Source organism: Rhinatrema bivittatum, chromosome 8 (genome assembly GCF_901001135.1).
Source record: "Rhinatrema bivittatum chromosome 8, aRhiBiv1.1, whole genome shotgun sequence".
Classification (NCBI taxonomy): domain Eukaryota; kingdom Metazoa; phylum Chordata; class Amphibia; order Gymnophiona; family Rhinatrematidae; genus Rhinatrema; species Rhinatrema bivittatum.
This window is the reverse complement of record NC_042622.1, coordinates 149,275,745-149,302,124: the sequence shown is the minus strand read 5'-3', so window position 1 is coordinate 149,302,124 and position 26,380 is coordinate 149,275,745. Positions and strand designations below refer to the sequence as shown.

At 46.6% G+C, this 26,380-nt stretch overlaps 1 protein-coding gene across 3 annotated transcripts in view; it reads right to left on the bottom strand.

The window, feature by feature from the left end:
- LOC115096883 (solute carrier family 22 member 6-B-like) overlaps positions 1 to 26,380 on the bottom strand; it is a 67,822-nt gene that overhangs the window by 3,604 nt on the left and 37,838 nt on the right. For 2 of the 3 annotated variants that reach the window (XM_029612102.1, XM_029612103.1), the window contains exons 9-10: positions 658 to 766; positions 218 to 418 (exon numbers count right to left, since the gene is read on the bottom strand). In XM_029612102.1, coding sequence (XP_029467962.1) covers positions 218 to 418; positions 658 to 766 — 310 coding nt within the window. Of the gene's footprint in view, positions 1 to 217; positions 419 to 657; positions 767 to 26,380 lie in introns of those variants that run through there. The other variant, XM_029612105.1, reaches the window with a different exon arrangement.

Here is a 26,380-nt window from a genome sequence, read left to right as displayed (position 1 = left end):
CCTTGTTACCATGCAGTTTGTGACTCATACAGAGGCCATTTATCCTGGAGGTGATTTTAGGACTTTTATGTATGTTTTTATACCCCATCCTGAACCATGGGAGGGTGGGTAACAAATATTTTAAATAAAATGGCAGTGAATGGTGTAGAGACCAGTTTAGGGAAGCCATGTTAAGCCAGTTTAGGGAAGCCATGTAAATCTGTGTTAGCTTACTGACCGTTCCACTTCCTCTAATGTCTCTGGTAATGGCATGTTGAGGGTTTCTGGGAGGAACCAGGCTAAGATGCCCGATATGATGGGGGCACTACCGTAGATGATCATAGGTAGAGACTGGAAGAAATCACTGGTCATCTGTATGACTGGAGCCACAATACCGCCAATACGAGCCATGGTGCTGCAGAAGCCCATTCCGGTCTGCCTTTGAGGGAAAGGAAGAGGAGACGCAATTAATTAGGTAGCTATAGTAAAGCCTGAGTACAAGGCAGGTCTCCTTTACAAAGCGTGCAGGAACACAGGCTGAGGAGAAGGCCGGTCTCCTATATAGAGCCTGAGCAGAAGGCAGATCTCTCTTACATAGTGTACAGGATCAATGCCTGAACAGGAGGCAGGTCTCGTTTATGCGACACACAGGACCATATCCTGAGAAGGAACCCGTACCTGATTACAGTGGGGTACAGCTCCCCAGTATAGAGGTAGACACAGTTAAAGGATGCAGCGAGACACCCTTTCCCAACCACAGCCAACGCCGTCCGTAACACCTGCAGCTCTGAGGAAAGACAGGAAGGTGAAATTAATAAAGAGCAAACTTTTGTTAAAATAGAAATGAAGAAGGGATGACCATAATGCTGTAATAGCCAGTGATGATAAATAACATCACGTTTACAGCAAGAATTAATGTTACATAAGACATACCCTCACCAAAGCAAAATATAAAGGCCATAAAGTATAAATAGAAATGCGCCAACAAAAACTGAACTGAAAACCACAAGCCCCACTGTTTTATATAGTGTCACAATGGTAAAACAGAAACATCATCATTCCTCACAAAACATCAAGCAATAAAATCAAGACATAAAACATTCATAATATTCAAATCATACTAATAAAAACAATAAATGTTAAAACAGATGACAAAAATCTTTTATAAATTTCCCAAAACACCCATAAAATATTTCAAAATAGAAGACATGTCAAACACCACCTAATAAGTAAAATAAAAAAGATTTTTAAAACTCCTGCTCTCCTTACCTGGGATCTTTTGATTTCCAGTCACCCTGAATTTATTGTGAATGGTGGGGGGGAGGGCCGCACAAACTTTATCTTCTCACACACACACAAACATATAATAACAGAATCACTCTCATACTCAATCCCTCTCTCATGTACATTTCTATGCTCTCACATACACTCCTCTCTCCCTCACAGACACATTATGTGTGTGTGTGCCTGTGAGAGCTTGTATGTGACATTGCTTTCACAGGCATACCTGCTCACATGGGCATACAAACACAGGCTCTCACACAGGAACACAAACAAGCAAGCTCACAATCTCTCTCTCTCTTTCTCACAGGCACACACACAAGCAGGCTCCCAATCTCTCTCTCTTATAGGCACACACACACACAGGCTCCCAATCTCTTTCTCTCTCACAGACAGGCACACACACACACACACACACACACACAAACAGGCTCCCAATCTCTTTCTCTCTCACACACAGGCACACACACACAAGCAGGCTCCCAATCTCTCTCTTTCTCTCTCACAGGCACATACACAAGCAGCTCTTCTGGCCCTGCCGGGCCTGTTTCTTCTTTGGCCATGAGTGGGATGGGCTCCACTCATAGCTCCTCCGGATCTCTCTTCTTTGACTGCAAACAGGATGGATTCTGCTCGCAGCCTATCCAAGCCTTTTTCTCTCTCTTTGGCTGTGAGGGGGATGGGCTCTGCTCATGGCCCGCCCGGGCCTTTTATTCTTCTTTGGCTGAGAGTCAGATGAGCTCCGCTCGTGGCTCCACCAGGCCTTTTTCTTTTTTGGCCTTGAGTGGGATGGGCCTCTACAGGAACAGATTCTTTTGTAGCAGACTGTTAAGCAGGGTCTGGCCTGCAATCTGGCACCGGATTCAGTTTGGCAGGTGCAAGGACAGGGTCTGACATGATATTAACGTCAGGACTTGGAACAGCTTTTGCTGGCTGGAAGAAAGACCCCAAAGCAGGACTGGGGCCGGTGGGCAGGAATCAGGAATCTGTACTAGTGCTGGCTGGCTGGAACACATGCACAGGAATAGGACGGTAACTAGCTTCTAAAACTGAGGCCGTCTTAGGAGAGGAGGGAGATAAAGATAGGTTAAACCAAGGAGGAGTCAGACAAAAAGATTATGGAAAAAGGCACAAGTTACCTTTCCTGGTGCTTCAGCAGATCAAAACAGTTGGCTGGGAAAGAGTCTGAGCGTGTGAGCAGGTACCAACTGGCTGAATAGAAGTCACAGGAGGTGAAGGTACAACACCCCCTGGCTAAGGCTGGAACTGATTTTTCCAGGGAAGAGGCAGGGCTAGAGGCTGCTTTCTTTGGTGCTAGGGTTGGAGTTGTAGAAAAAAAAAAAAGCTGATACAGCAATGGATGCCATCACACACCCAGCAAAAACAAATTCCTGGGATTGGGCCAGGAAAACAGGTTTTAAAAGAATGAGAAGCAGGGGCTTGCAGGAGTCCAGTATTGTGTTCCAAGAGTCGCTGCTGCGGTTGGACTGTTGGAGCCAGGCCTTGCAAGAACTCAGGCGAGAGTGGAGCTCATGGCTTCAGCAACCTGTCATGATTGGGCCATTGTCAGATTGGTGCAGCCCAATAGGCTTCAACTGAGGTGTTGCAGGCTGCAATCAGGATGGACAGAATCTAGGCAGAGACAAGGAGCGAACCAAGTTCGGGGCTATCAGAATTTAGCTAGAGACAAAGGCAGGCTATGGTCAGGGATGGCATTCAGGAGTACTTAGAGATTAATGGCAGTGACAAGGTAAATTCTCTATGGTTTGGGATTGCTTGAAAGCAGTGGTGCGGAGCAAACTGATTGCAGGGGCTTCGGCTAGAAAAAAAGAAGAAAATGAAGGAAGCGAAAACCTTGAGGATTTTGATTAAGAAATTGGAGGACACACATAAATGATTTTGTTCTCCAAAATGTTTAGGGCACTTGGAGCGGGCCAGGGAGAAGTTATAATTTTTAGATATCAATCAGATTCAGTACTAGATGAGATTGGTACATCAGGTATTTTCCCAAACATGGCAATAAAGCTTCTAATTTACTGACCATTAAATTATGAGCCAGGAGAATATTAAATCATATAACTCGTATAGAAAGACAGAATGGAGATTTGGTCTATGGAGATCAACAGATCATGCAACATTTCCGATAATTTTACCAATAACTATACTCTAAAGATAGGGCAATTGCAGGGGGAAATATTCAAAACTATTTAGATGGGGTGCAGTTACCAGTGTTGCCTCTGGAGCACCATGAATTGTTGGATAAGGAGATTTCTGATTTTGAGGTGCTACAGGCAATTAAAGGGTTAAAAGTAGATAAATCAGTTGATTTGTTGAATATACTGGTTGTTTCTATAAGCAGTTTGGTAGTTTATTGGTTAAACCATTGCAGGCCATGTTTAAGGCACTTCTGAAGGATGGACAATTGCCACCCTATTGTAAAGTAGCGGGGATATCTGTTTTCCAAAAGATGGGAGAGATAAATCACATTGTGGATCATTTAGACCAAGCACTCTATTAAGTAGAGATGTAAAAATGTTGTCAAAACTTTTAGGGGATAGATTGGCTAGAGTAGCACTTTTTTTGGTTCATGTAAACCAATCCAGATTTATACCAGGGAGGAATACCTCTGACAATATTCGAAGAGTTCTTAACTTGAAATGGGGCAGCTCAGAGAGAGGGAAACCCAATTTTACTTATTGGCAATCGATGTCGAAAAGGCAATTGCCAGAGCCAACTGAGACTTTATGGATCGAGTGTTGTGTAAAATGGGCCTTGGAAATAATTTTTGTATCTGGTTAGCAAAGCTTTATGATTGCATGGAAGCATGCAACAAGATTAACTGGGCTATATCAAGACCTTCAAATTGGAGAGGGGAACCCAGGGGTGCCCACTCTCCCCACTCCTATTCACTCTGGTAATGGAACTGTTTGCAGAGAAAACCAGATAGAATCAGGATATAACGGACATGAGGGTAGGGAATTATGAAACTAAAATAACTTTATTTGTGGAGGACATCCTGTTTACCTTGTCTAATCTGTTGTTTTCACTGCCTATCTTAACAGAAGAGCTTAAACAGTATGGAAAGGGTGTGGGTTTTAAGATTAACATGGCTAAATCCAATATTTTTAATATTAATCTTCCAGGGCACTTATTAGCAGATCTTTAAAATAATTTTCCTTTTCAATGGGCCAATGTGTTCTTGAAATATTTAGGAATAAAAATCTCCCGGGATAACTGACTGTTATGGTTTTGAGGTGTTGGAGTGGATTCTTGGGTACTGTGGTGATGGCCACTCCCACGGGAAGGAGCCCCGTGAGGAACCGCAGTATAGGCTAGACCCGAGACACACAAACACAGAGATTTGTCTTTTAATATACAGCTGGATGATACCACCAGAGGTGGCAGTAGTGAGGTGATCCAGTAGTAGCAGTCCAGGGACCCTCGGCAGAGGAGACCCGTCTCACAATGGTACATGTTAGCAGCACATGGTAGCATTGGGAGTTCCGGTTGCAGGTTCCCAGTGCACTGCTGTAGATGAGACAGACTGATAAAGGTTAGATTACTCACTAAGTTGGTAGCTGTATAGATGTAGATCCCAGCAGGCAGAAGTAGTTGGATTACAGGCACCAGGGCAGGGAGAGCAGGCCCTCGAGGAGCAAGTACCTGGTATCCCAGATAGGCACCTGAAAGAAAGCAAAGGCCCCCGAGGAGCGGGTACCCAGGTTAGATGAAATACCCCAAAGGGCAGAGAGAGCTTCCAGCGGCAGCACGGAAGCAGCAGAGTAGCATAGACCAGAGGCGAATCCAATCCTTGCTAACTCGATTTGTTAGATAACGAAGGGCAGGCTAAATACCCGGATGGCGTGATGTCACTCGAGGGGGACGCACCCGAGGTTCCCGCCATGACGTGGATAAAGACGTGGGTGGCATGTGCGCGCGCACCCTAGGAGACCCTCAGGAGAAACATGGCAGATAGCCTTGCCATTGCCGTTCCGGGGACGCCGGAGAGAGCGGCATGCAGATGCAGCGGTAGCCATCTTCCCAAGGCTAGCGGAGAGAGCAGAAAGAAAGGTGAGGCACAGAGGTCAAAGCCGTCTGAGACCAACAGACGCAACACTGACAATTGTTTCAAGTAAATTATCTCTCACTTATGACTGACATCTTCTGGAGAAATGGGTGAACTTCCAGATCTCCTGGGTGGGAAGAGTTGCGACAATAAAAATTAATGCTTTGCCTTGTCTGTGCTATTTATTTCAGGTATTGCCTACAGAGATACTGAAAGCCTATTAAAAAGGATTCAGAAAAAATGTCTATTTTATTTGGAAACATAAGCTACCAAGAATATCTCAGGATGTACTATTTCGACAAAAGAGTATGGGAGGGTTGGGTGAGCTGAAAGCAGAGTTTTGTTATAAAGCAGCTCAATTTAGAGCACTACTTGAGTGACACAGAATTGCGGATATTAAGTCCTAGATTAAATTGGAACAATATTATCTGGTGGCCACCTCTTTACAGTTCTACTCCAGGTCCTGCCAGAGAGGAGATTTCCCAAGCTGATTGTTAATCCCTATAGAAATGGACTACTCGGGTTTGAGATTCATTAAGAGCAAATTTTTCTTCCTGGGGTAACTATTTACCCTTGATGCCTTTGACATATAACCTGAACTTTCCTCAAGGGAAGGAAGTAGGGTTTTTAAGAGGTGGAAACAACTTAGTTTAACTAGGGTAGGCCAGTTCCAAAATGAGCAGAGCTGGAAGGACATCTTTACTTTGAAGGAGAAATTTGAATTGGCACAAAGAAACATATAGAAACATAGAAATGTCGGCAGAAAAGGACCAAATGGTACATCCAGTCTGCACTGTAAGCTTATGGTAATATCTGCTGCGCCCTTTAGGTTACCCCATGCTTATCAGTTTCCTACACCTTCAAAGACAGGGTCTTCATTGTTTGGTGTTTGAATCCAATTCCCTGTTATGCCTTGCTGTTGAAACAGAAAGCAAAGTTACAATTGCATTAACAGTATCAAGGCTTATTGGTTTAGGGTAGTAACCGCCGCATCAGCAAGCTGCCCTCATACTTGTTTCCCCAGACCATAAAACTCAGGGCCTTTGTTGGTCACTGTATGAATCCAATTCCCCTTTTCCCCCTGCTGTTGAAGCAGAGAGCAATGATGGAGTTGCATCAACAGTATCAAAGGTTTATTGGTTGAAGGGTAGTAACCGCCAAACCAGCAAGTTACTCAATGCACTCTTTTCTTCTTTTCCATCCTTCAGCCTTTAGGGATCCACAGTATTTATCCTATGCAGTTTTGGATTTTTTCTCAGTTTTGGTTTTCACCACCTCCTCTGGGAGGGCATTTCAGGCATCCACCACCCTCTCCATGAAGAAATATTTTCTGACATTGGTTCTGAGATGTCCCCTTGGAGTTTGATTTTGTTCTACTGATTTTCCAACAGAAAAGGTTTGACGTTTGTACATCATTAAAACATGTCTGTATCATATCACTCCTGCGCCTCCTCTCTTCCAGGATATACATATTCATATCCTTCAGTCTCTCCCCATAGGTCTTCTGATACTGACCCCCACACCATTTTAGACGCCCTTCTCTGGACCGCCTCCATCCTGTCTCCATCCCTTTTGAGATAAGGGCTTGCTGGTCTAGGGGAATGGTTCTCACTTAGCATGCAAGAGGTCCTGGATTCAACTCCCAGACAAGCTCTTGGATTTGCATTTGTGTGGAGCTTTTCAGGAAGGCTGGTACTAGTCAAGCCAAAGGCTGGAGTAGCCTAGCAGTTAGAATAGGGAAAATCAGTGTTCAAACCCTGCTGATGCTCAAGTCATTTTACTCTCCATTGCCTCAGGTATAAACTTACACATTATAGGTGCTTATTCATTTTTTGGTACTTGTCAGGTTCTTGTGGCCTGGCATGGCCTCTGTTGGAAAAAGGATGCTGGGCTTGATGGACCCTTGGTCTGAACCAGCATGGTAATTTCTTATGTACAAGGGCATTACCACCTCCATTTTCTTACTGACTTTTCCTCTCTCTATGCAGCTTAGCATTCTTCTAGCTACTGAACTGCAAGGAAAGGAGGGCAAGGAAGAAGCACTCTGGGCCATCCTGAAAAAAGATGACGATACATCCATTATTATTGGAGTGATCTACAGACCTCCTAACCAAACAGAAGAATTAGACAGATCTCATGAATGACATTCAAAAGGTGGGGGAAAAAAGGACAAGTGCTATTGAGATTTTAATCTACTGAATGTAGACTGGGAGATCTCCTCTGTGGATTCTGACAGAAGTAGAGTGTTAGTAGACGCCCTCCAAGGGGCCCTGTTCAAGCAACATAAGAGGCGAAACAATACTTGATTTAGTGCTCACTAATGAAAGCAATGTATCAAATGTCCACGTGAGAACACACCTTGGTACCAGTGATCATAAAACAATATGGTTTGATATCGAAAACAAGATACGTGTTACGTGCCCCACCCGTGGTCGTCCCACACACGGGACTGCTCACCTTCGGGGTCACACAGCGGGGTCCAGTCCTGTCTCCCTCGCGGCCCTTGCAAGTCCAGCTAGACCCCGGTGTTCCGCGGCGGTGGTCGCCGGGCCTCACGCTGGGCCTCGGCGTCTCAGCTGCAAGCCACGCCCCTACGCGCGTGCGGACCAGCCACCCTGATGTAGGTTCCAGGGCAGGGCCTAGTTCCGTGGCACACCCTGATTGAACTCATGTTAAAACGAAGTTCCTGGCCTCACTTTCTTGCCTTGGCAATCGGGTCTGTTTATTCCTGAGATTGCCCTTGCTTGTGTTCCTGCTTGCTTGTTCCTAGTCTCGTTCCAGGATCCTTCTGTTCCAGTTCCATTCCTGCTTGTACCTGCTTCCTTGCCCTGCTTGTTCCAGTGTTTGTTGTTCGTCTCCCTGGTCTTACCCCGGACTGACTTACTGGTAAAGACCTCAGCTTGTTCCTGACCTGCCTACCTGCCGCCTGCCAAAGACCTCAGCTTGTTCCTGACTCGCCTGCCTGCCAAAGACCTCAGCCTGCTCCTTGACCTTGCCTGACCTCTGGATCTTGACCCTTGCTTTGTTGATCACTCCTCGGACTGATTCCTGGACTTTGACCTTGCTCGATTCTGGCTCTGTCCCTAGCCTTGTCCTCACCATCTCTATTCTGGTTCACTCTGCTCCAACCTGTTTCCAGCCTCGAACCCGATAGCGCTCCTCTAGTGTCTGTGGGCACGCCAGACTTATACTCTCCCAGGAGACCCTGCGAGGCCCACCTAAGTCCAAGCAGCCCGGGTCCCTATGGGCTCCTCCCGGGGGGACCTCGGGCTTCCAGTGGTGAAGCTCTACACTGCCTCTGTCTCCTTCCATGCTCCACCCCCTGTGGACAGTCCCTGAACTGCCACAGGACAGGAGTCCATCCCCGAGCGCAACAATACAGAGAAGTCACACAAAGACCCAAGTCCTAAATTTCAAAAATACGGATTTTGTTGAAATGGGGAAGTACCTGGAAATACAATTAAAGGACTGGGAGGAAAAGGAAAAGGAGGCGGTAGAACAGCAGTGGGCCAATCTAAAAGGAATAATCAAAAAGGCAACAAATATATATGTTAAACAAGTGAGCAAAAGCAAAAGAAAAAAAAGCCAATCTGGTGTACAGGGGAAGTGGCTGACATTATAAAAACAACAAAAAAAAAACAAACCAGCATTCAGAAAATATAAAGAATCCAAGAAAGAGGAACACAGGGAAGAATATCGGAGGAAACTGAGAGAAACAAAGAAAGTAATCAGGAAAGCAAAAAGTCAAGCAGAGAAAAGAATTGCCAAGGAGGTTAAGAGAAAGGACAAAACCTTCTTCAGATACATCAGTGAAAAGAGGAAAGTCCAAAGAGGCATACTGAAACTAAAAGATGACACAGATCATTGTGTTGAAAGGGACAACAAAATGGCAGAAGTATTAAACAAATACTTCAGCTCAGTGTTCATCAGAGAAGATCTAGGAGAAGGACCACCATTTGTAAAAAAAAGACTGGAAATGGAGGTGAAGTAGACGATAAGTCATTCACAGATGAGAACGTATGGGAAAAACTAGGAAAAATGAAGGAGGACAAAGCCATGGGGTTGGACGAGATCCACCCCAGGATACTGAAGGAACTCAGGGATGTGCTGGCTAGTCCTCTATGCATTCTGTTCAACAGATCACTAGACACAGGTGTGGTGCCTAGAGACTGAAGAAGAGTAATGGTGGTACCGATACACAAAAGTGGGAGTAAAGAGGAGGATGGAAACTACAGGCCAGTTAGCCTCACCTCAGTGGTGGGCAAATTAATGGAGACGCGATTGAAAGAAAGGACAGCGAACTACCTATAATTCGGTGGGATGCTCAATTGGGTAACCAAAGTAATGGATCAGGGAAGAGCGCTAGAGTGATCTACTTGGACTTTAGTAAAGCTTTCGATACAGACCCTCACAGAAGACCCATGAACAAAATGAGAAGTTTAGGGCTGAGTGACAAGATGGTAGTTTAGAATAGATTACAAACTGGTTGTCGGATAGAAGAACAACATGTGATGGTCAATGGAATCTACTCAGAAGAGAGAATGGTGTTAAGTGGTGTGCCACAGGGTTCAGTGTTGAGACCCCTTTTGTTCAATATCTTTGTGAGCGACATTGCTGAAGGGATAGAGGGTAAAGTCTGCCTATTCCCATATGACACTAAGATTTGCAACAGAGTGGACACTCCAGAAGGTGTGGACAGAATGAAAAGAGATCTATAGAGGAGTGGTCCATAACATGGCAGCTGAAATTCAGTGCTAAGAAGTGCAGAGTCATGCTTTGGGGAACAGTAACCCTAAGGAACAATACATGCTGGGTGGTGAAGGGCTGATGTACACAGAGCAAGAGAGGGAACTGGGGGTGATAGTGTCTAGTGATCTGAAGATGGTAAAGCAAAGTGACAAGGCGATAGCCAAGGCCAGAAGAATGCTGGGATGCATAGAAAGGAATATCCAGTTAAAAAAAAAAAAAAAAGGAGGTGATAATTCCCTTGTACAGGTCATTGGTGAGGCCTCCCCTAGAGTACTGAGCACAGTATTGGAGACTGTATCTCAAGGGGGACAGGGATAGGATGGAGGTGGTCCAGAGAAAGGTGAATGAATGGTGGGGGTTCTTCATCATAAGTCTTACGAGGAGAGATTGAAGGTCCTAAATATGTATACCCTGGAGGAGCAGGGGAGACATGATACAGACCTTCAGTTACTTACAAGGTATAAATGATGCACATTTAAGAGCAAACTTCTTCTGTTGGAAAGAAATAAGGAGAACTAGAGGTCATGACATGAAACTCCTGGGAGGGCAATTCAAATTAAATGTCTGAAAATATTTTTTCACAGAGAGGGTGGTGGACGCATGGAATGCCCTACCAGAGGAAATGGTGAGGACCAGAATGGTAAAGGAATTCAAAAGGGATGGGATAAACACTGTGGATCCCTTAAGGAAGAGAAACGAAATCAGGAAAGTGGCACGCTAGATACAAGATCATTCATACTGTTAAAGAAAATCATACATAAATAACAAAAAATCTCTGAATCAAGGAGAATGTGAGCTTGCTGAGCAGACTGGATGGGCTATTGTGTCCCTTTCTGCTGTCATTTCTATGTTTCTATGTTTCTGGCTTTAGCTATCGCTCTGTCACATTGCTTCGCCATCTTCAGATTATCAAACATTATCACACCTAGGTCCCTTTCACAGTCCATGCTCATTAGTTTTTCACTGTCCATCACATAAAGTTCTTTTGGATTGCTGCACCCCAGATGCATGACTCTGCACTTCTTGGTACTGAATCCCAGCTGCCAAATCTTTGACCACTCTTCACGTTTTTTTTAATCACTTTTCATTCTCTCTACTTCTTCAAACATGTCCACTCTGTTGCAGATCTTAGTATCATCTGCAAATAGACAAACTTTATCTTCTATCCCTTCTGCCAGGTCGCTCACCAAAATATTGGATAGAATTGGCCCAACACCGATCCCTGTGGTACTCCATTTAACACTGTTCTTTCTTCAAAGTAGGTTCCATTTACCATTACACGCTGTCTCCTATCAGTCAACTAGTTAGCAATCCATGCTACTACCTTGGCACCCACTCCCAGGCTTCTCATTTTGTTCACAAGTCTTCTATGTGGGACTGTATCAAAAGCTCATTGTGATGCCCTTGGAGCGGTCTAAGACAGGAGAGGGTCGGAGAACAGACCAGGCTGGAGGCTGTTCTGCTTTTCAACAGTTTAATTACAAAAAGTTCAGCAAGACAGAATCAAAATGGCTGCTTACCTCAGCAGACTGACAATGCAAGAACAGTTTTTCCAAAAGAGCACAGCACTCCATTACAGCTTCCTTCTTCACCCTGGGGCCTATCTAACTCTCTCAGGGCCTCACCCTTGTATCCCTTACCCCTTACTGCCCCCACCCGAGGATCCCTTTCCTGTCTGTCTTAAGGTAGACCAGGCCAGATAGCTGGAGCCGGTTCGTTAAGGCAGTCTGAGGCTCTCTGTCATATACTCTATCACACTCATACATTAGAGTTACATAGGAGCTGGAAAAGAAGTGACAATTCAAGAATCCACAAAGAATCTCAATTGTTCAGGGGCAAAAAATACCTAACACTCAGTATTATAGTTAACTATGCATTTACAGAGATATCTTAAAAAAAAAAAAAAGATCCACTCAAAGAAAGAACTTCAGGTCTAAGTACCAAAAGGCCTTTATTTCTCAAATTAATCTAGAGAGATCTGGAACTATCTTGACCTTCTGAACTAAGAAAGTAGAACTCATATTCTGAAAATAGTTTTTCATAACCATACTCAAATCATATTCTGATACAAATGATAAAGAATTCTATAATCTCAGGAACTGAAGTCTCAAGAAATAGTGTCAAATTAGATACATTTAAGGGTACTTGAGAAGACTCAGCTTGCTGTTGAAAAGCAGAACGATTATGCAGGAAAACCACTTTATTAATCAAAGGAAACTCTGATTTCTATGCCTACCTGCAGATAAGGTATTATTTGAGCCAAATCAAATCCATTATAGAAAAGCTCTGGTGGATCCAGGGTCTTTAAAATGGTTTATAATCAAGGTCTCCCCTGGCCTTGGTGATACCACCAGAGAGGAAATCGAAGCATGAGCTGGATTGCAAATATGAGTTCAGTTGTGAAACGGACAAGGATACATGAGAAGAGATTCAACTACGGGTGACTAAGTCATCCATCTCAGTCCAACTGGTGGAAACCTCTTTCAAGGTGTACTATAGGTGATATTACACTCCATCTTGATTACATAAGATATATACTTCTATTTCAAATAAAAGTTGGAGGGGATGTGGGAAGGTGAGAACAATGACTCTTATATGGAGATCTTAGTTCCTTATTAGAAAAATGTGCAGAAGTTAAATTTGGACATTACCAAGGTCAGCGTGGACTGGGATCCAAAGATCTTCCTGCTCAATGCATCTATAAATATTGCTCCTAAGAGCCTCTAGAAGTTAATTGTTCATATCTTGAATGCAGCTCGGTGTGAAATTGCAGCACATTTGAGAAAGGAGAAGCTCCTACCCTGAGAAGGTTATAAAAAGGCTTTGGGGGATCTATTATATGGAAAAGCTCACGGCTATTAAAATAGCAACTATTCCTTTGTTTGTTTGCAGCTAGAAGTTATTTGAGCTCTGGGATAGGACATTCACCTTGAATGCGTACTTACACTGGGTGGGAGGGAGGAAAGAGATTGGGGGGGGAGGGGCTCAGATTTTTCTGAATTCTGCATTGCGGTTTGGCTGTATGTATAGCCTTGCTTCATTTGGCTGTATGTACAGCTAGATTCATTAAGGCTTTTCTCCTGTTTTGTGTTTATGGGGAAAACCTTTAGTGAATCAGGTACTATGTGCTTTCTTTCTACTGTATACATGCTATATAATTTAATAAAATGTTACATTAAAAAAAAAAAAAAAAAGAGGTTTGGACAAGTTCCTGGTGGAAAGGTCCATAAAGCAAAAGATGTTTACCTGTAACAGGTTTCCCCAAGGACAGCAGAATGTAAGTCCTAATCAGTGTGGTAACCAATCAATGAACCCAATTAGGAAGAGATTATCACCAAAGCTTCTAAAAGCTTTTTTTTTGCATGCTGGATTGAGCAAGTACAGTATGATCTGTGTCACAGCATCATGCAGGGCCACCTCAGTTTACAGCTATTAACAACAATGTGTAGAACCAATTCAAAGGAGAGGTGAGTGGTTTTTGTGAGGGTTTTATATCCTGCTGTCCTCAGAGAACACCTGCCATAGGGAAACAACCTTTGCTTTCTCTGACGACAGGCAGTGTGATAAGTCCTCACTAGTGTTGTATTCCTAGCTATAGACTGCCCTGAACAAAGAAGGGAAAAATAAAAGTAGAAACATATTGCTAATGGACAAAACTAGTTTTGGTGGCACACAGCCATTTTTCTTATGTTTCCCTATTTTTTTCAGGGCAGCCTGAAAGAAAGGTAAAGTGCTCTAGAGGGGATAGATTTGTGTTCTACACCTCAAAAAGACTCTACAAGATAGACTGACCAAATGTGCTGTTGTGTTGGGAGTTCCTGTCTAAACAATAGTGAGATGTGAATGTGTAGGGAGAATTCCACATCACAGTTTTGCAAATCTCCTACATGGAGGCTGTTCTCAGGTGGGGCTGTGACTCCACCATGGCTCTAACACTATGAACCTTGGCATGCCCTACCAGATTTATGCCTGACTGGGCCTAACAGGAGGAGCCACAATCTGCTGGCCAATTAGGGTTTACTTGGCAAAAGCAGTTCCAGGTTTGTTGGAGTCACATGAAAGAAAAAGCTGGGTTGCAGCCTGCTCCAGATAAAAGGCTAAGGCTCTTTTGCAATCCAAACTCCTTAACACTTGTTCACCTTTGTGAATGTTGGAAGAATAATTAACTTGTTGATGTGAAATCCTGTAACTACCTTAGGCAGAAAGTTAGATGTATATGCAAAACTATCCTGCTGTTTAAAAGTATAAAGTGAATAAGTCACTAGAACCTGGAGCTCACTGACTCTATGGGCGGAAGAACACTCACCAAAAATATGACCTTTCAGATCAGGTACTTCAGGTCACAAAAGTCTAGTGACTCAAAGGGAATGTCCATCAGCTGGATCAATATCATGTAAAGGTTCCATGAACCAGTGAGAGGCCTGATGGGATGCTTCAACTGAAGCTAGCACTGCAAAAATCAAACTACAAGGATGGATTTACCTTCTACATCACAGTGACAAGCTCCAATTGCATTGAGGTGAACCCTAAGTTAGTCTTCACACCAGACTCTGAAACATGTAGAAGGTATCCAAGTAGTTTTTGTGTGGAACAGGAGAAAGGATCTCGTGCTCTTCCTTCACAGCAGACGTAGAACCTCCTCCATTTCAAACCATAAGATTTCCTTGTGGAATCCTTTCTTGAAGCCATAAAAATATAAGACACATCTTAAGAGCATTTCACATTTACCTGTTCAAGTCCTTTCATAATTCTGTAGACCTCTATCATATCCCACCTCAGCCATCTCTTCTCCAAGCTGAACAGCCCTAATCTCTTTAGCCTTTCCTCATAGGGGAGCCATTCCATGCCCTTTACCATTTTGGCCTCACTTATCTGTACTTTCTCTAATGCAACTATATCTTTTTTGAGATGCAGCAACCAGAACTGCAAACAGTATCCCTAGTTCTGAGTGATGAGCGATGAGGAAATCTTCAACTTCATACCTGATCGAATTCCTGATTGCCATCTCCTGCAGAAGCGGAAAAAAATGTGCCTCGGCCAATAGGAGTTTTGAGGATCACGATCCCTTGGTGTTTTCTGAATTTTAGCAGAGCTCTTGCCACCAGAGGAACTGGAGGATTAACATAAGGAAGACCCTGTCTCCAACCAAGGAAGAAGGCATTCACGGCTTAGTTTGCCTTGTGTCCTTTTTCTGGAGCAAGTAAGGGACCTTTGTTTTCAGAGGAAATGCAAATAGATCTACCATATGTGCACCCTATTCATGGAATATCTGGTTTTCTATTTCCCTGTCCAGGGACCATTTGTGAGGTTCCAGGCACAATTCAATTTCTTTATAAGGACATTCTCCTTGCCCATCAGGTACGTAGCTCTCAGGACCATTTCATGAAAAATTGCTTAGTTCCACATCTGGACAGTTTGCTGACCCAAGAGGTATGAATCTATTCCTCCCTGCTTGTTGATGTAGAACATTGGTACCTGATTGCCTGTCTGAATGAGGACAATTTTGTTGACCAACCAATTCATGAAAGTCTTAGAGTATATTATATTGCCCTTAGCTCTAGGACGTTTACCTGATGAAGTCTTTCCTGAGCAGACCACAAGCTCTGGATATGAAAGCTCCCCAGCCTAGGTTGGACTCATCCACAGTTAGGAAAATTTGCACTGGAAGAATTTGGAAGGATATTCATTTGCTCTCCTGTCTGTAAGGCCACCAATGCTGTGGATGCTGATGCACCAATGCCTTCCATCTTTTAGTTCAAGGCCTCCTGGATCCTTCTGTTCAGTTCCTCCTCAAAAGTTGATGATGCCAATACTGCATGGGAAGTAGGAAGAGAGGCCACATCTTCCTGGATCAGAGGAAGATCAGTGGCTGGTATCTGGACTCTTGAAGACTATTGCGATTCCAGAGAATGATGCAGTCCTCGCTTGGGGAGCACTTCAGCAGAGTCAAAGCAGCAGCTAGAATGTCCTCAATGTCACACACTGACAAAGACCAATGCTGATACTTGTTGGCCTTCATCGATGCATATCATCAGAGCTCCTTGACTGGATATGAAGAAATAAAACCTTTTGCTTTTTTCAGGTGGGAAGAATTGGATAATGGCCTATCTCCTTTGTCCTTACAGGTACTAGATATCAAAGAGGATTGATGCCCTTCTGATGGCTGATGCACCACCAGTAGTTGGTGCAGTGTCTGGGACCCTCAATGCCAGTGCCTTTGATGCCAATGGCCAGAATTAACTCCTCTGAAGAACTTCTCCATCAGCTCTTGTCAGAAATGGTGTCCTTGAGGAGTCATCTTTCCACATGTAATTGCCAGGTTCTTGTGGCCTGGTTTGGCCTCTGTTGGAAACAGGATGCTGGGCTTGATGGACCCTTGGTCTGACCCAGCATGGCAATTTCTTATGTTCTTATCCCAAAACATTATGGTCATCCCCCAAAGCAAAGCACACATCTATCATGCCCCTCTGGGACATTGGCCAAAAAATGAATGAGGCAAAATCAAATGACTTGGTTTTAACAACAAACCCAACTGATGCCACTTGATGAATCAATGTTAGTACACCCAGTGGAGACAATGCAAAATAAAGAAAACTTGAAATCAATTGATAAAACCTACCTAGTGAAAGAGTGGAATTGAGAGCACCATGAGGTCCTGTGTGAGAATTCAGAATAAAGAGAAATGTTTTATCACAGAAAGAGTAAGACAGAGAAGAACCACAACTATGAGGCTCTGTAGAAAAATGAAGACTGAGGAGGTCCCACACAACACAATGACATGGATCATTCTGCTCAACTGAGCATGCCAAAAGCTTCTAGAAACTTTGGAGTAAATCTTCCATATCAGGCTCCTTCAGATGATATAACCCTCTCTGTTTATCTAGGTAGATTAGGGGAAGCGATTATTATCCAGGTAGACTTGGGGAAGCTATTGCTATCCCTGGGAGTGAGTTACAAGAAATATATCAACTTTCTGGGTCATAAGTACCTGAAAGATTCCAGAAAGTTGATATATTTCTTGTAACTCACTCCCAGGGATAGCAATAGCTTCCCTAAGTCTACCTGGATAATAATGGTTTCCCCTAATCTACCTAGATAAACAGGATAAAAAGTCCCCACAAGTCAGGATAAAAAGTCCCCATGATCCTGGTCTGACTCAACATGGCATTTCTTATGCTCTTGCTGAATTGCTCTGCACCTGTGGTATGGAGTTTTAACATCAGTGCTCCTTCTGATTTGTGTTGCGATTCTGCTCACGGTCAGGCCTGTGAGCAGCCTCTCACCTTCTCCACTGTCTGCCTGCTCCGCTGATGCCGTCTCCACATAGCCGGAGCCGCTGTCTTCTGCCCTTTGTGGCCAGGAGGCTACCGACGCCATTCCCATGCGGTCAGGACTGCCGCCGCCGTGGTCTGCAGCAGGCCCACCATCGCTTCTTCACCCTTGCGGCCAGGAAGCCGCCAACATTCTTCTCTTTCCAGCGCTGACAGAGCTGCCATCTCCAGCTCCACCTAGGAGGCATGGAGCCGCCCCCAGTCTTTCTCCTGCGGCAGGAAGCCGCCTCCGATGCTGGGCCTGGTTTTGTGGCATAGTGCCCCTCCTGCTCTGGTCTGCGGCAGGGATGACACTCTCCAGGGTCCTGCCTTCTGCCTCCTTAGGTGCGAGGCCACGCCTCCTGTCTTTTAAAGGGCCAGCGGTGGGAGTAATCCCCTGGCTCCTTCTAGTAATGTCATCAAGGTGTTTCCTCTTCAGCCCTACAAAAAGACTCAGCTGTCAGTTCTTTGTTGCCTTCGCAAGGAGTCAGTTATGGAGCTGGACTGCTCCTGGACCTTCCGTTCCAGCTCTTCATTCCAGGAGACTCCGATGACCACCTCTGCTTCTTCAAAGCATTATGTTCTTCGTGGGAATTCCCTTGTCTTCATTTGTGGTTCCTGATCCTTCATCTGCATCTTTGTTCCATGTCCTGGTCTCTCACCGGATCCTATGTTCTTGTCTTCAGATGTCTTTGTCGTCCGAACTTCCTGATGTCCTCGCTTTCAGATCTTCCTGAAGTCCTGTCTCTCCTGAAGTCTGTCGTCCAGTTGTTCTGCCTCTTGGTGCCTCCTTGATGCTCTTGGTTGAGTGACCTGGGGGTCCGAAGTCCAGATGTCCTGATGTTCCAGATGTCTTGTTCTCCAGTTCTTGCGACACCTCTTCGATGCTCTTGACTGAGGGTCCTGGGGGTTGAAGTCCTGATGTCCTGATGTTCCAGACGTCTTCATGTCCAGATGTACTTGTCTTCAGATTCTCCTGACATCCTCATCTTCAGATCCTTCGCTTTCAAGCGTTCAGATCTTTTGGCTCCTTTTTCAGGGTAGCCTTCTTCTTGGATGTCCAGGTTCCATATTTACCTCCTAGTGTGCTGCCATCCTCTGTTCAACTTCGGGTATGCCTTGGGTATCAGGATTGTTACATGGTCTGCCTCAGTCTGAAGGATTTGTGAACCTGAGTGGCATCGAGGAGGCAGTCTTCTGTATGATGCATTTCCTCCATTCACCAAATGGGAGAGGAATTGGCGCTGGCCTGCATTGTTGCATTTGGGGTGTTTTTACCTCAGCACAAGCAAAGCAAAGGGGAAGTTAATCCTCAAAACTGCCCTTTCATCCATTGATGCCATAAAGAAACTAACAGGATCATCTTCTACAGACCTTCTCCAGAGATTTCCTCTGGTTTTTCCCTGCCCAGGTTAGTAAGTTTACCATCTTCTAGCTTCTAGATGGTTTGATTAATCTTTTGCCCTATAGCCAAGTCTGAAAATCTGATTTTTCATTTAATTTTATTAAAACTTAATATCCCGCTTGATTAAATATGTTACCCAAGCGGCAGTACAAATAAAAAAATCATAAAAAATCAATCAAATAACCAGTCATCAAATAGAAAACACAATAACAGAATAAAACAAATTCACATAACATAAGAAACAATAAAGCAAATTTACAAATCCATCCAATATATAGATTTCTTTATTGAAGGCAGCTTAGATGTTATCAAAAGCTTTATTAAATAACTAGGACTTCACTGCCTTTCTGAATTTCAGATAATCCAGAATGGAACGAATGTCAGATGGTAGAGCATTCTATAATGACAGAGCTTGAAAGCTAAAAGAAGATTCCCTGGTGGATTCTAAACGAATAACAGATGGGGAAAGAATATGAAACCACCCAGCTTGAAAAGAATGTAATACCCTTGAAGGAGTATATGGAATTAACAATTTTGAAAAATAAGAAGGAAAACCAGATGAAAGCATAGAAGACAAGAGACAATACAAAGCACTTTAAACCAAATTCTATTAAAAAAACAATGTAGTTGTTACGAGCGCGCACGGGCGCAGTCGTCTCGGGCGGGTGGTGAGCCCTTGGGCCACGGCAGGACCCCAGGAGGAGCCCAAGGCCACACCGTGGGAGGTGAGCTGAGCAGGCATGGTGAGCCAGGCAGGCAGGAACAGAAGCAGGGAGTCCGACCCTCAGCCGGACCTGCATGCCCATGGTAGCCAACACGGGGAAGTTGACTAATGAACGGTCCTCCGACTGTTCCCAGCCCTTTCGGACCTGCCGCAGGGAACGGCAATGGGCAGCAGGCCGGACAGAGGCGAGGGCAGACAGAGTCCTTAAACAGAAGACATCAGACGGGGCAGAAGCAGGCTGAAGCAAGACGGAGACATCAGGACAAGGGCTGAAGCGAGACACAGGAAAGGCCCAGGCGAGCAGGAACTCCGATGCTGGGATACTCACATCCGAAGCCCCCTCGGCTGGCAGAAGCTCAAGAGCCCGTGGGACAAATCCCTCCTGTTGGCCACTCCAGGGCCCAACAGGACAGAAGGCTCAGGAACCAGGTCAAGGCAGAGACAGGTAGACATCCGGACAAGGGCTGAAGCAGACACTGAAGACAAGGCTGGACGGGAACATTGCACTGTCCATCAGGGCACCCTACTCAGCCCGCCCATGGGACTGAGTCGCGGACCACCCTGTCCCAGACGCGCCCTACACAGCCTAGGAAGGCTGGTCGCGGACCACGCTGAGAAGGAGGGCGCGGGGAAGACCCAGGCAAACAGGAACTCCGATGCTGGGATACTCACATCCGAAGCCCTTTCGGCTGGCAGGGACAGGAGCAGACAACAGGCACACGTCAAGGCAGACATCAGGAAACACATCTAGGCAGACATCAGGAAACATGGAGGACCTGGACCGGCAAGGTTACAGACAACTGTAATGCACAGATCCAAGGCCAAAGACAAGCAGGAGTCGGAGTCACAGACCGGAGTCAAGGCAGGCTGAAGACAAGCAGGAGTCAGAGTCACGGACCAGAGTCAAGGCAGGCTGAAGACAAGTCAGAGTCACAGACCGGAGTCAAGGCAGGCTGCCAACAAGCAGGAGTCATAGTCACGGAGGACCTGGATCAGGCAAGGCCACAGGCAACTGTGTAACCCAATCCAAAGGCAAAGACACAGTGAACAGAAAGTCCTTAAATACTGGAGGTAGAAGGCAACTCCCTGGGAGGAGCTTGCCAGGACCGCCCATCGCTGGTCCTATAACTAGGGTAGAGAGCTGCGGGCCAGCCCCTAGAGAAGGGCGTCGCCCAACAGGAAGTCCAAACACTGAGGCTGCAAGCCACCGGCATGCCTCAGGAGCAGCTAGGCCTCTCAGGCCCTGGAGCAAGTCCTGGATGATGCGCAGGCGAGGCCCTGGCTTCAGAGCGGCCTCTGGAGGAAGGTAAGAGACCTCCTGCAGCGCAGCAGCAGGGGGGATCGCAACAGTAGTTGTTTTAGAGCTGGAAAATGTGATCAAATTTGTGCAAGCTCAAAATCAGCCTAGCAGTCATATTTTGCACCAGTTGCAAACGCTTCAATTGAATGTTAGGAATCCCCAGCAAGAAAGAATTACAATAATTGAACTAATAACTTCACATCTTTTGTCTCTAGAAAAGGACAAAGTTTCCTAATATTTCTCACAGAGAAAAAAGATTTCTGAACCATAGAAGAGATACATTTGACCATGGAAAGAGAGGAATCTAACTGTACCCCCAAAATCAATGGTGTTACATTAGGAGAAGATGACTTTAGACTAAACCAGGCTGCATTAGACTTTAAAGGATTAGTTTGTGATCTGTCGACCAAGTAGCTACCTTACCTAAACAAGTATTGAAAAGAGACAAATCAATCTCTCAAAAAATGCTATTTGTAAATCATCCGCACAAAATGACAAACAAAAACCCATATCTTGAATCAGAACAGCCAGTGCAGAAACGAAAATATTAAACAGTTATGGGGACAGAATGGAGCCCTGGGGGACATCAAATGGAAGTTTAATCTCATTAGAGATGTCAGAATCCCTATGGACATCCTCCAGAGCTTTCCACTGGCCAGAGATATAGTAAGTTCACAATCTTCTGGCATCTAGTTGGTTTGATTTATCTTTAGCCCTATACCACGGTCTGAGGACTGATTTGCATGCTGGAGCTATTACAGAGTTTTCTCTGGCTCCAGGTCACTGTCTGTGATACTTTGCCACTCTCACGATCCTTTGGCATCTTCATGCCATTTTTGTTGGTGTCTTGGGGTGCTCATGCCACTGCTGTTGGCGCTCTTTGTCCCTCTCATGGCGTGTTGGGATGTTCACGTCACCGTTTGTGCTGCTTTCACTCTCTATCAGTGTCTTGGACTGTTCTTGTCACTATTGATGCTGCTTTGCCCCCTCTCATGGCACCTTGGACTGCTCATGTCACTGTTGTTTCACGTCATTTCATTTTCACTTTACAAAATCTTATAATCTGCTACCATCTAATAATTTTGTTCAGTGCAGAGCACAAATGTACATTCATAATAATTATATAACTACAAAGTCAAATAAAACACAACATATTTACAGGCAGCTCTTTGGTTCCCTTTGCCCCTCTTTTGGTACCTTCGGGGGTCTTCTTTCTGCTGTTTTGGTGCTTTTTGGAGTTTTGGACTGTTCCTGCCAATGCTGGTGCTGTTCTGCTCCTCTCAAAACACCTTGGCGTGTTGATGCTTCTGTCTGGGCTGTTTTGCTCTGTCACAGTTCCTTGGGCTATTCATGCCACTTGTGCCACTCTGCCCTATTCTTGGTGTCTGGTGAACACAAAAAGAATAGATGCCTGGATCTTTTTCAACGCTTTATTGGTGCAGAGACGTGTCAAATAAAATCGCCCGACTCAGGCCGAGTTTCGCAGCTTTACAGCCGCTGCCTCAGGGGATAGACCCAATAAAAGCTATCATAGCCTGTGGAGAATCCAGTTTACCCCAGCTACTAGATCACTGCTATATGTATATCCCAATGCTCCCAGGAATTTTCCAGCATTTGATGTCGGTTCGAGCTCGATCTAGTATCTGGGGTATAGTACCAGAAGGAAGCATCTTCCATAGAATTAAAGGTTCCAGGACAAAGGGTCATCATATGAAGTTGAAGGCAGAGAAGTGCAAACAAAATGCAAGAAAATACTTTTTCACTGAGAAGATGGTAGACGCTGTCGGGCCTCCCATGCAGCCAGAGCCGCGGTCTTTGCCTTCTCTTGCGGCCCGGAGGCCGCCCATCCTGCCCTGCTTCGGTGCGGCGTGGAGCCGCCGACGTTGTCATCGCGGCACGGAGCCGCCACCGACGTCTTCGTTCTCTTCGTGGCCAGAGGCCGCAAGCCCCGAGCTGGATTGGCGGCTGGAGCTGCCCTTGGGGCCTCCTGCAGTGGCTGGAACCGCTGCCGTCATCGGGGCCTGCGTCCAGGCCCAGCCCTGCTGCTCCTGACGCTGACATTGGTGCAGGACCACTGTCCATGGTCCTGCACAACTTCCTTCCTGCCTCTAGGTGCGCGGCCGTGCCTTTCTGCTATATTTAAAGGGCCCACGGCCGGATATGCCCTGGGCCCCACCTAGAGACTGTTTCCTGCTTCAGCTCTATAAAAGGGCTGTTTCTGCATTTCCTTTTTGCCTTGCAACGGAGTTCTTCAGCCCTGGAGGCTCCTGCCTGCCAGCACTCCGACAGGTCTTCCTCTTTTTCGTGGAGCTCCTCGTCTAGTCGTCTCGTCTCGTCATGTCTTCTTGCCTGAGGTCCCCGTTCAGATGTCCTGGTGTCTCGTCGTCTGACGTCCCGCTTCCTGATGTTCCTGGTTCCTTGGTGTCCTTGTTCCGGTGCTCTGGAGCCTTCTGTTCTGCCGGCCATGGATCTCCAGGTGACGCTGCTCTGTCTTGGGAGATGCCGGCAGTGGACTCTGTCCTGTGCTCCTGAGTCGTGCTGTCCTTCCAGCCGTTGTGGTACTCCGGATGACATTGGCTTCGTCGTCGGAGCCCCACCCTGACTGGATCCTCTCCTGCGCTCGTCCCGCTCTCCTCGTGGTCCGTGACCAGCTCCCCTCAGGCTGTGTAGGGAGCGCAGTGGGACAGGGTGGTCCGCGACCAGCCCATTGGGTCCACCCGTGAATGTGGGCTGAGTAGGGTGCCCTGAGAGACAGTGCCAATGTCTTCCTTCCCAGCTTCTCGTCTCATCTCTGATGCCGTTGCATCAGCCTTGGTATCATGTCTTCAACAGCCTTGGTGTCATGTCTTCACAACAGCCTTGGTGTCATGTCTTCGTGTCAAGACCTCCGTCTGCCCTCATTCTCAGGCCGGCCTGCTGCTCCATGCCGATCCAAGCGGCAGGTCCGAAAGGGCTCGGAACGGTCGGAGGACCGTTCACCTACCAACTTCATCCTGTTGTTGGCGCTGGGAGCTTGCAAGCCCGGCAGAGGGTAAGACCGTGTCTCTGCCATCCTGAGACACGTCGCCAACCCTCGGTTCGGTCCTGGATCCACTGGGGTCGGGCTGAGGCCCAAGGGCACACTAAAATCACCGCAACGTAACAGAATGCAAGGCCTTTCGAGGCCGTCTGTTACGTAACAACTGAAAAGTAAAGAAAAAGAAGAAGGGGTGAAATTTAGCTATGAATGGCTAGAGGCAGAATAAAGAAATTAAGAAAGAGGTGAAAGTGAAAGATCAATTTCAGGGACAAATGTAGAAGAGGAAGTGGAAAAGGCAGGAGAAGAGAGAAGAAACAAAAAATACAAGGAGACCCTGGAGAAGCAGAAAAAAGACTGGTATCAACACAATTTGAAAAATAAGGTGCCCAGTGTTGCGTCCGTTGGTCTCAGATGGCTTCGACCTCTGTGCCTCACCTTTCTTCCTGCTCTCTTCACTAACCTTGGGAAGATGGCTACCGCCGTGACTTCATACCGCTCTCTCCGGCGTCCCCGGAATGGCAATGGCAAGGCTATCCGCCATGTTTCTCCTGAGGGCCTCCTAGGGTGTGCGCGCGCACACCACCCACGTCTTTATCCACGTCATGGCGGGAACCTTCGAGTGACATCACGCCATCCGGGTATTTAGCCTGCCCTTCATTTGCTAACAAATCGAGTTAGCAAGGATTGGATACGCCTCCATTCTAAGCTACTCTGCTGCTTCTGTGCTGCTGCTGGAAGTTCTCTCTGCCCTTCGGGGTATTTCATCTAACCTGGGTACCCGCTCCTCGGGGGCCCTTTGCTTTCTTTCAGATGCCTATCTAGGATAGCAGGTACTCGCTCCTCGAGGGTGTTACGGTCCCAAGCTGTGCCCCGGTCCCTCCACTTACTTCGGGGTCGGCCCAGGCCGCTGGAACATCTCCTCGGCCAGCAAGGCCTGGCCTGGCTCCTGCCACGGCGTTCCCTCCTCGAGGGAGATGCCGTCGATCCTCCATGCCTGGCTCCGTCCTCTAGGTGCGCACGCGCGCAGGGGCTCACTATTTAAAGGGGCCAGCATGGAAAAACAGAGAACAGCCCAGAGATGACGACAGACGCTCCCAGGGTATTTAAACCCTGCATCTAGGCCTATGCCTTGCCTTGCAACGAGGTTCACTCTTCCCAGAGTTGCTAGTTGCTGTTCCTGGCTTCAGACTTCAGCTTTCGTCCACTGGCTTCTGACTTCGGCTTTCATTCTCTGGCTTCTGACTTCAGCTTCGTCCTCTGGTTCCTGACTTCAGCTTCCGTCCAGGAGATCTCGCCTAAGTCCAAGCGGCTCGGGTCCTCACGAGCTCCTCTCGGGGGGACCACAGGCTTCCAGTGGTGAAGATCTGATTGGCCTCTTGGTCCCAGTTCTACTCCTCCTCTGTCACCTGCCCACAGTAGACCGCTCATAAGTCCAAGCGGTCCGGGCTCCTCCTGGGGGTACCTCGGGTCTCCAGTGCTGAAGATCTTCCTGGTCTCCTGCCTGTGCCACCTCCCGGCTTCGACATCCACTGTGGGCCTTCCCACAGTGTGTCTTCATCTGTCCTAGTGGCTCTAGGGTCCACGAATCCAACAGTTTGCAAGGCCATGGATCCAGCGGACATGGCGGGCTTAAAGGCAATCCCCGGAATTGCCCAGCGTCTACAGCAACAGCAAATCTGTCTTGATGCTTTGATGATGGCTTTAGAGAGACTGATCAATCATATGGATGGAGCACCTGCACTCGTACCTTCTGTGCCGGTTGCTGCGGCCCATCCCGGACCGGCGTCACCCACACAAATGCCGGCACCTTCACGGTACTCAGGGGAAGCGAAGCAGTGCCGCGGATTCCTCAACCAGTGCTACATCCATTTCACTCTACTGCGTTCCCAGTTTTCGACGGATCTGATAAAGACTAGTTACATTATATCTTTGCTAGACGGGAAGCCCTTGGCCTGAGCCTCTCCGCTATGGGAGTGCAAAGACCCCATTATGGGGAACCTGGAACAGTTTATCTCGGCCTTCCAATATGACTTTGATGAGCCTGCTCGCAGTCCCATTGCCGCCGCCGAGTTACTCCAACTACGCAAAGGCACTCGGTCCCTTGCCGAGTATGCAGTGGAATTCCGTACCTTGGCCGCCGAGCTAGATTGGAGGGACGACAGCCTTCACGGCATTTTCTTAGAAGGCATGTCTTCGCGTCTCCAAGATGAGCTAGCTGCGAGGGATCTTCCGGATGACTTGAATAGCCTGATTGATCTGGCCGGGGGGGGGGGGGGGGGGGGTGACCATCGAATCCAACGCCGCTTTCGTGAAGGGAAGTCCAGTCATAGACCCAGAAACTCGGGGTCTACATTTCCCCGACCGGTACCCTCCTCTACTGCCTCTCCTGGAACCCAAGGGGTTGAGCCCATGCAATTAGGACAAGGTCTGATCTCGCAGGAAGAGAGAAGACGTAGCCGCACTCAAGGCCTGTGCTTATATTGCGGTAACAAGGGGCACTTCCTAGCTCACGGGCCGATACACTAGCGCGTCCCTAGCACCTTCTTT